We start from the raw sequence: 10,225 nt of genomic DNA on the forward strand, positions 1-10,225 counted from the left end.
TTTTACTCTACAATATTTCCAATCATGTTTGACGAAGTCAGTACCGTGCACATTTTGTACTGTACATCTCTGAATCATCTCGTGACTACAGCAGCTGCACAGCACTTGCTCTGCTCGCTCTGCGCGCGCAGTTGTCCCTAGTCCTACTCTCTGGTACGGGCTGAATCCATGTAAACAAACCATTCTAAATGATTGGTGGGGAGCTTTTAGCGCGGCGTACCGTAGCCAATCAGGGAAATGTTTTTCTGTCACGTCGCTGGCACTAATAGTACGCTAAAGGGAGAGGGCAAATATAAACAGATGTAAAGCATATTGGTTTTAAACTAAGCGCTAGTTTGGCATAGCACGACTATTTTTGGGTTATTTCTACAGACTCTTGCGTGTTGGACTTTTACTCGAGCGAAATGGCCATGATTCGAAGGACACACGAAGTGGGTAAGAGTAGCTAAACTGTAGCTAGCTACGTTGTAGCAACGTTAGCAAGCCAGCTAACGGTAATTGTCACGCAAGGCCGCGGAAACACAAGAGAGCTGCTTTATATATTAGCCTCACTAAATAGATACATTCTCGCCCGAGGAACATCGTCGCAGTGGTTAACTAACTAGCGTAGTACCGTCTACTCGATTTAGTTAAGTTTGTTTTTAGTTACGCTAGCTGGCTAATTAGCTTGTTAGCTATTTTGGCTAGCTGGCTAGCATGAGTGAATTGTCGGACTGCAAGCGGTCCGCCGACTCTGCGTCGAGGAAACGAAGTCCGTCACCCGACCAGGATGAAAGCAGCACGATTCCCAGCAAGTCTGCCAAAGTAAGTGGCGCACCAAATGGCACGCTTTCCACTTCACAAAGTTGCAAAAACAGTGAAGCGGAAAGTAAAGAAATTGGGAGAGGGAACCAAGCAAAAGATAGCGAGGGAGAACCAGCTGTTGTGCAAAGGGAACATGGTTCTGAGAACACTGATAGCGCCAATGTCCTGCCCATCAATAACTCAACCAAGGCGGATCGTATTGATGCCAGCGGCACCGAAAAACCACAGTCCTCAGGTGCACAGGGATCTAGTGCAAAGGGATCTAGTGCAAAGGGATCTAGTGGCGCAAAAGTAGATGCTAAGAAAGACGCTAGAAGAGAGCATCGTCCCTCAACTTCCCTGGACCAATCCGATTCAGCAGCCATAGCAGCCGCTGAAGCACTTGCCAGTCTTACAGGAGGAGATGGGGAAGACAGTGAAGAGACTCCCTGCTCTTCTGAAAGAGTTCAGCCGGAGAAACGGGGGAGTAAATTCAAACACCGTGGTGGCCACGACTCCTCAAAGGAACGCTCTAAAACACAGGCAGCTGCAGCAGATAGCTCCACATCTGTGCATAGTGTTGTTGACAGAGAAGACACAGAGAACATCGCAGATGATGATGATGATGATGGAGATGATTCCATACCTGGTTCTTCCTCCACACCAAGCTCTTCTTTTCCATCTGACAACGAGGACAACGACGATGGGGAGTGTGCTATAGTCTCGGTTAAGATGGCCCCGGAGATAAGGCAGTCAGTGGCTCTTCTAGCACAGGTACAGATGAGGCTGGAAGCTCTTGAGAAAAAGAGTGCCCGGCTTCACCAACGGCTGGACCTGAAGATGACTCGTCAGCGGCGCCCGCATCTGGACCAGCGCAGCTCCATCACACAATCCATTCCTGGCTTCTGGGTCACGGCAGTATCCTTAAATGATGAAATTTCTCTCTCTCCCTCCTTTGCTCTCTATAAGTCTATATCTATCTCTATCCTTCCCTTGTTTGTTTTTGAGTGAGTGAAGTCATCAATGAGATTTTTGTTGGTCCTTGACTCCAATGTGACAGCTGTTGAACCATCCTCATCTGTCGGCTCACATCGATGAGACTGATGAAGATGCTCTCAGTTACATGATTGACCTTGAGGTAAAAAAAGTAAAAAAAAAAGTGTTTGCATTTTAACAAAATCGAAGCAGCCCATTTTGCCTGGTAGCAAAATTCAAACATTTTCTTAAAATTCAAACATTTTCTTATGTCTTTCTCAGATTGAGTCTTTCAAGACCAACAAACTGGGCCACAGGATCCGCTTCTACTTCAGAAGGAATCCTTACTTCCAGAACAATATCATCATGAAGGAGCTCCACCTTGCGATGGGGGGTGAGAATAAGTGTCTGTAGTTTAATGTCAACGTGTAGAAAAATGCACATTTGACAGAAATAATATAAATATATGCACCATAATACAAGAAGTTAGACTTGGGTGACACCTGCATTTTATCCTGTTACCAATATTTTCATTTATCATATATACATATTTATATATTTTTTTAATTTAATTGGTTATACTTTTTATAGGCCTAAATGGTTTTGTTTTCAAGATTCAAGATTTTTATTGTCACTCCGTAGTACAAGTATCACGTGTGAAATTCTTGTGCTGTAGGCTCCGTTACAACATAGTGCAAAAAATAAAAGATATATACGGTAAATAAAAAACAAGAGGCAACAAGCAATAAAGCAGTAAGACACGCCACAGACAGTGGCGTATTCACTGCCCATAGTGCAAATGGCATGAACATACTTTAAACATAATTAAACATAATAACATTCTGTTAGGTGCAAATAGCGTATACCTAATTAAACATACTATTGAACATTAGTCATACATAATGGTAGCATCTACAGTGCGGTACAGTACGGCTACTACACTATTTGTATATGTTAAGGAGTCTCGTGGCCTGTGAGAAGAAACTGTCCCTTTGTGTCCCTTGTGATTTGTTTGTTTTCACAAACAAATCACAGATCGTGTGATCTGAACTCATGATCTTGTGTGAATCCAGCTGCCTTACAAGGTAAAAAAAGAAAGAAAAAAAGCATGCCTGTCTAAAATCAAACCTAAGAACCTACAATTGGATTACAGAATTTACCAATTCAAATTACAGTTTCAAATCAATTTTCCAGACCACTTACTCTGCACAAGTAACATACATAGAAACATGATCAATTAGAAGAAGATTACAAGAGATAAATATCAGATAAAAAGAGAGTGTGGATTATAGAGTGGACTTCTATCACAAAGGTGTTTTCACTTCAACCCACCAAATTTCAGTACCCTATTGAACACTGTATTGGCTGTATTTACATTTTGAGTTATTTGAGGAAATACATTTACTACTGAGTTTTGCTTGTATTTGGAAGCTTTAAAAGGATAGTATACAAAGACTTATTGCCCCTGTACAGGTCAAGCTCTATAATCTGTGAAAATACTAATTAATATGGCCGTTTAATTCAGGATCGGAGACATTTAAATACTAAATTTGGCTGTTCTGTCTCAGGATCTCCCGTGTCGTTCTCCAACCCCATCCTGTGGCATCGTGGACAGAACCTGACGGCCCACAGTGAACCCAGGAAGTCGACGCGTGGGGTCTACCAGACCTTCTTCAGCTGGTTCAGTGACCACACCAACCCAGGACGAGATGATATAGCACGGGTGAGTGAGTATGTGATCTAGCACACAGACATGTGGTCCTGTGTAACTCGACAGATATAGCATGACATTTACACTGCCATGTTTAGGGGGGCAACCATTCCCCCCCCGTGTCTCCCTCTCCCTCTCTAATATAGGATTGTTCAATCCTGTTTATTGATAGTGCTTAGCTAGACATACTTTCTGTAAAGCCCTCTGAGACATGCTTGTGAATTAGGGCTATACATTTTCATCCGTGTACTGAAAATAATGTCTATGCCAATGTCTAGATACTTAAGGATGACCTGTACAGAGACCCACTGAGATACTACCTGACGCCTCTCTGGGAACCCAGGGAGAATGGCAGGTACGTCACACAGCCACTTCTCAATGTAGTCAAGCTGCAGAGACACATGTATTCAGTGGACAAACTGCTTATTAAGGTTATATAGTCCAGAAACATTCTTGGCCTCAGGACATCTAAATTATAGGTCATGTGAAAACTTTTTAACAGTTGCCAGAAATTTTGTCTGCCAGGAGCACACCATCAGCCAAGCGGAATGCATGCTGAAGCCATTAGTGTTTTGTGTGTGTGTGTGTGTGTGTGTGTGTGTGTGTGTGTGTGTGTGTGTGTGTGTGTGCGCGCGTGTGTGTTTGTGTGGTTATTTGTTTGATTATTTATTTATTTTTCAGTAGTAGCAGTGGCGCCAGAGCAGCTGACAACAGTAATGGGGACGATTGTGTGGTGATCTCAGACTCGGACGACGATGACCAGGAGCCTGGCGAGGCTAAACAAGGCCACAGCAGGGAGGACGAGGACGATGACGAGGAGGAAGATGAGGACGAGGAAGAGAGGGGGCAAAGTGCAGGTCAGTAACCAGCCGTCATTGACTGTCATGTTAAAGACAGCTGAAACCCTCCAATGGCCCCCGGGGTACAAAGGGGTCCCATGGGCCTGGAAAATCCTTGAAGGTTAGTCGATTTGAGAACAATTAACTAAGGCTGTGTTTGAAAATGAATAGATGGCCTTGAAAGTGCTAGATTTATTTTTGATAAAAACGTAGCACCCAAATTCATCAATGTGTCTCAACTCTCTGGACCATGATGCCAGGACCACGAGACTATACATCCTGAGGAAAACCCTGTGATGTATATTTGCAATCATAAGTAAAAAAAAAAAAAAAAAAAAAAAATCCTCTATATGATGTCATGTCTTATCTCCAAACATGCCAATTTCAAGTCCTTGAATTTCCCCCAAAACTGCATTTGAACTCACTGAATGTCTACCGGTATATGAGTGTGAGAACCCTGGGTTACAGTTTGCAGTTACTTTTACACACTTGTACAGATACACTATTGGCACTTTTTGACCCCGATAGTACCGTATAGTATCAGCTCTACTACTAGTACCTGTTGATTTTCCATCACAAATAGTACCCCCTCAATGTGCCCACCCCCACAACCACAACTGGTTGTCGTAGCGACACCACATGAAACTGCTGTGCTGTGAAACTGTGTAAATAGACACAGCAAGGGGGCTCCCTTTTTATAGCGACCCCTACTTGTCATTACATGTAACAATTAAATCGCCTACATGGAACTTCTATCTGGTTATGAAATACCGATGCCTCTATATGACCTACATCAGCAAATGGATAGCATCAGTCACAGTTGCCTGTGCGTGGAGAGCGAGAGGAGGCTCGTGTTCAGGCCCGGGCGCGGTGAAGCCCAGAGGCTTTGAGTTCTCACGAAAACGGCCTTCTGTTGAGGCGAAGCAAGGAGACTGGTTTTATTTCAGAAGAGGCTGAAGGCAGCAAGATGAAAGACTGCTAAAAAAAAAACAGGAGAGTGTGGGAAGTCCTACACACAAGAGGGTAAGCTAAACTGGTAGCTACCGTTAGCTATGCAAGAGGATTCTCTTTGACCAATCACGTCACCTTTTGGTATCGTCTGAGCTCGCTTTGAACCTCGACGAAGGTTGGACTGAATAAGTATCGCCTCACGTTCACGGTTCTTGCCCAATGGAGAGAAAAAAAATGGCGGGTCAAGGTGAGAGATGAGCCGATGTAGGTACGGGATCTACTCACCCTACCACATCGGGTCGCCCTACCGGGTGTGTTCGGCTCGACTACAGATGAAGTTAAAGGAACACTCCGCCCATTTTCATCCAGCTTTGTATCATTAGAACATCAGTAGTATATCAGAAAACTGTAAACTGTTTTGAAGTCTGTCATTTAATTTGACAGTTATTGAGTGTTAAAGTGTGGACCAGTGACATCACTGGTCCACACTAACTCAAATGAATAACTCATTAACTCAAATCAACTCTCAGTAACTGTCAAACTATTCATCATTCATCTAGTTTGACAGTTATTGAGAGTTGATTTGAGTTAATGAGTTATTAATTTGAGTTAGTGTGGACCAGTGATGTCACTGGTCCACACTTTAACACTCAATAACTGTCAAATTAAATGACAGACTTCAAAACCGTTTACAGTTTTCTGATATACTACTGATGTTCTAATGATACAAAGCTGGTTGAAAATGGGCGGAGTGTTCCTTTAAACTCTCACATTTATTTTCAAAAAGTCTCGTGTTTATGAGAAATGGTCCTGTTGTACACTTGAATCATGGTCATTAAATGATTCCTTTTTTAATGTCCCCAAATGTCTGATTACATCAGTGGCTTAGCGTGCTAAGCTGTCGGACATTTTGCCCGGGTTAATCCCACGTGCCCGACGTACAGCCAATCACAATCTGTGCCCGAGCCCATCTGGTAGGCGAGCCGATATCGCACCGACACCGGTACCATGCAGTCGAAATGCGGATTTAATACATTTAATTGGACCTGATGTTGATACACTCCTATTCTATTGCTAATACAGCTTAGGATTTATTTCTACATCATTTGTTGGTCAAAAAAACAAAACTGTTGTAAAATGATTCCATGTATGAGATCCAGTGTTTGCCCCCTGCTTTATGTTGTGAAGAAGAGGCCAAAGGCTTGTCAGCGTCACGCTCAATGGGCTTAATGTACGGCCGGTGAAATACAAATGTCTGAGTAATGCAGGCTAAACTGAGCAGAGAGCTAATATCTCCTCCTCAGATGAGAGCGCAGAGGAGGAGGATGATGGAGAAATTGTGATTCACGGTAAGACATCCCCCTCAAACAGCAGTGTTGCAAAAATCACCTTTATCACAAACAAATCAGGGTTTGGGGCTTTTGATGATTAGTTTGACTTGACAATCTGACAGCGCTCTACATGAACACAAAATCTGATTTGTTTGGATTTTATTTGGGGGGCGGTTATTCTTATATCCTTGCCATCCTGGTCCAAAAAGTATCCCTTGAAACTTAACCCATTGATACCTGATGCAGCATTTGCGTGTATATCCCTCATTTGTGTGTGTATCCCTTTAAGAGTCTTAAAGGGATACACACACAAATGCTGCATCTGCAGCATTTGCAGCACAAATGCTGCAAATGTTAAACAATCTTATTCTTGCTCCCCAGGCTCTGACGACAGCGACCAGGAGGCCAGAGAGGAGGAGGAGGAGTCTCTTGGGGAGAAGGACGAGGTGTACCTCGATGAAGACGAGGAGTCATCAAGGGATCAGACGGCCAGAGATCAGGACGACGAAGAGGATATCGGGCTTGACGAAGATGACAAGAGCAACGATTGAATCCTTATTTTCAATGTTGGTCTTTTTTTTATGCACCGCTCTCTAGTTGTTTTATACCTAAAATGCTTCACAGTATTTTAAATCAGGGTTAACTAATTAAAAAAAAGCCAAGGCAGCGTGTTCCCCTCTATTTTATACAGTCTATACTGTGTATTCTAATGGACTTTTAATTCACTTTTTGATGGATGTTTTTCTAGAACAGCTTCCTAGGCATGTTAAGCCTGCCCAGTTAGGTAGGTGAGATCTGATAGCCTTGACTTGGCTTGTTGTCATTAAAATAGTTTTTGTTCAAAGTTCTCCAAGCAAATATTACTGGAACCTTCAATGGCATCAGTGGTCATTTCAACGTGACCATTTGCCTGTTGTAGAAGTGACAAGCTACAAGCTTTGTTTAAAGGGACAGCTCACCCTAAAATCCAAAATGCATATATTCCCTCTCACCTGTAGTGCTATTTATCCATCTATATCGTTTTGTGTTAGTTGCCTGAGTTTTGGAGATATCGGGCACAGAGTTTCTGCCTTCTCTCCAATACAATGGAACTGGATGGCACTCGGCTTGTGGTGCTCAAAGTGCCAAAGAAATACATTTGAAAAACTCAACAGCAATGTCTCTTTTCAGAAATCATGACCCCGTTACTCAAGATAATCCACTGACCTCGTTATGAGCAGTTTCAATGGAGGAACTATTTTCTTTTGACCGAACTACACCCGCTAGCTGCTAGCTAGTTCCTACATGAGACTGCAAAAGAAAATAGTTAGAGTTTTTCAAATGTATTTTTTTGGTGCTTCGAGCACCACAAGCCCAGTGCCATCCAGTTCCATTGTATTGGAGAGAAGGCAGAAACTCTGCGGGCGATATCTCCAAAACTCAGGCAATTAACACAAAACGATATAGATGGATAAATAGCACTACAGGAGAAAGGGAATATATGTGTTTTGGATTTTAGGGTGAGCTGTCCCTTTAAGCTCAATTAAAATAGTGACAGTACATTTCAGATGCACTAAGTACTGAACCAAATTTTGTTCTCAGGGATTGTGCCAGTGATTTTATTGAAAGACACTTATTGATTTTGAGACCTTTTTTTTTTCTTTCCGGTTATTGTTGGCTGTGTATAAGATAGGTGTACTCTACTGTAGTAACAACTAGGAACAAATATTGTTTGATGTACTGCCTGTGTTTTCCCTCTCCTTCCATTTCCTGAGTGTTAATGCACACCAACATTTATACCAGTTGACACAATATATCAATTTGTAACCATCTATGATGTTTGTTTCAATTCATCGGTTAGTTTATTCAATACATTGACCTATTTCTGTGGATACCTAAATTTTGTAACATGCTCCTGCTATATGTAGCTGATAGTTTTTTTTTGGCTAAGGTTTTAACTGAATAGTGCTTTGAATTTGCTTTCTCAAAAGTTTATTTTTTTTGTGTTTAGTTTGTATTTGTGTTCTTGTGTCTTTCATTTATGGTAATTTCTTTAAAAAAAAAGGATGGTATATTTATGATTTTTTTTCTACATATTTTCCACTGTACGACATGCCTGTGTGCATGAAACGTAACAATCATTACATTAGATATGGCTGTGCTGTTTAGATTAAATATTTTGCTGTGCTCGAATGTCAGTCATAGGAGTTAAATTAAGAGCAACAGTACGGGGTGGACAGTAACGAAACTAGTGTTTGTATTCACTTACTTTTCTTAGCAGTCAATTTGTAAATAATATTTCAACAGTCTTTTGAATAAGGCAGTAGAACTGTTTTAATGACAAATTTCTCAAATAATCTGGAGGTTTACATAGAAACATGATCAGAAAGTTATATTTTGTTGTGTGCTGCATTTTATAGGACACTGTAGTTTTAAAATATCTTAATTGTTTCTGGCTTTTGTTTTATTTTGTTTGCTTAAAGATAGAAAACATATCCAACATCTGACTCGATCCTAATAAAAAAATATCAAATTGTTTCACCTTGTGGTTTGTTTTGTTTTGCGCCGCACTTTGCGACATCACCTTGTATGAGCGCAGTACAGGACATTTCAATATTTCCTGTGCACCAGGATTTTACCTCAAGTCACGCAACTGGAAGTTGTGTACAGCAGAGCCAGAAGATGGCAGTGTAGTTAAGATCATTATCAGGTGCTGCTGCTGTGAGTTCTGCTTTGGGATGGGGATATGCTGCTGTATAGCGCTTTGATGCCAGTATTAAAGATTTAATTTCCCTATGCCCCCCAACATAAATGTGGATAATTAGTTGAATCTTGCACAGCTGTTCCTCAAGTCTCTTTTCCTACTGCCAACATATTATGCATGTATGAGAGGTAGTGAGTGAAAACACTTATATTATGGCATAATGTGTAAGTTGGCTACAACATTGGTTTTCTTGTAGGAAGGCATAACAGAAATACTGCTGATAGCCTTTAAGGTAACTGTCAATCTGCAGCTCTTTGATATGACATGGGTATGTGATATGACTTTGACATTTTTTTTGCATGTACTCTCAGCACTGCAAATAGCCCCGGGCGAGGCATTTTTGGACAGGCCCAGACAAAGGAACTGCGGCGATGTTGCAACGGAACACTTAAACCCCTTGATTCCACTTTTAATGCACAGCTATAAATATTCCACGAGCAAAAACCTGTCCTGCCCGAGGCCCAGCAGCACCCAGAGGCATGCAGTGCTAAGGATGGGCATATACTATTAATACAGACAATGGAAACATATTATATCCCATCAAATGATCCCATGTGAAGCACCGTGTTTGAAGCAGTTTTATTCAGCCCAGTGGGTTCGTCACTAGCAGTGTTGGGGGTTACTCATTACAAAAGTAACTTATTACATGTAATATATTACTTTTAGCAGTAACTCAGTAATATAACTTATTATTTCAGTAATATTATACCAGTTACTTTGTCAAGTAACTCAAGTTACAAATTGAGTTACATTTGATTAAATCAAAGCACATATTTAAAAAAAGATACAATAATTTCCTAATCAAACGTCTGTTTTTATGCAAATAACCACTATAGATGACAATAACAAAGGACAAGAATAACATTTAGAATTTTGGATTGTTTACACTGAC

At 41.3% G+C, this 10,225-nt stretch overlaps 1 protein-coding gene across 2 annotated transcripts; it reads left to right on the top strand.

Annotated features, from left to right (window-relative positions):
* The first annotated feature begins 279 nt into the window (after window positions 1-279).
* On the top strand, window positions 280-9,107 carry tspy (testis specific protein Y-linked). Of its 2 annotated transcripts, XM_083641615.1 has the most exons (8): window positions 280-1,701; window positions 1,844-1,921; window positions 2,041-2,152; window positions 3,327-3,481; window positions 3,748-3,824; window positions 4,151-4,326; window positions 6,564-6,608; window positions 6,972-9,107. In XM_083641615.1, the coding sequence occupies exons 1-8, from the start codon at window positions 697-699 to the stop codon at window positions 7,139-7,141; spliced, it is 1,818 nt and encodes a 605-aa protein (XP_083497741.1). In that variant the 5' UTR covers window positions 280-696; the 3' UTR covers window positions 7,142-9,107. The 2 variants fall into 2 exon arrangements, with proteins under 2 accessions (XP_083497741.1, XP_083497742.1); XM_083641616.1 differs by lacking the exon at window positions 6,564-6,608.
* The last annotated feature ends 1,118 nt before the right edge of the window (window positions 9,108-10,225 follow it).

Source organism: Poromitra crassiceps (genome assembly GCF_964638095.1).
Source record: "Poromitra crassiceps genome assembly, chromosome: 8".
Classification (NCBI taxonomy): Eukaryota; Metazoa; Chordata; class Actinopteri; order Beryciformes; family Melamphaidae; genus Poromitra; species Poromitra crassiceps.

What these genes read in the sequence shown, in the direction of transcription:
- tspy (XM_083641615.1), top strand. Translation starts at nt 697, where the DNA reads ATGAGTGAATTGTCGGACTGCAAGCGGTCCGCCGACTCTGCGTCGAGG. An exon ending in GTTACATGATTGACCTTGAG is followed by an intron (nt 1,922 to 2,040) that starts GTAAAAAAAGTA and finishes TGTCTTTCTCAG; the next exon opens with ATTGAGTCTTTCAAGACCAA. An exon ending in AGAGAGGGGGCAAAGTGCAG is followed by an intron (nt 4,327 to 6,563) that starts GTCAGTAACCAG and finishes TCTCCTCCTCAG; the next exon opens with ATGAGAGCGCAGAGGAGGAG.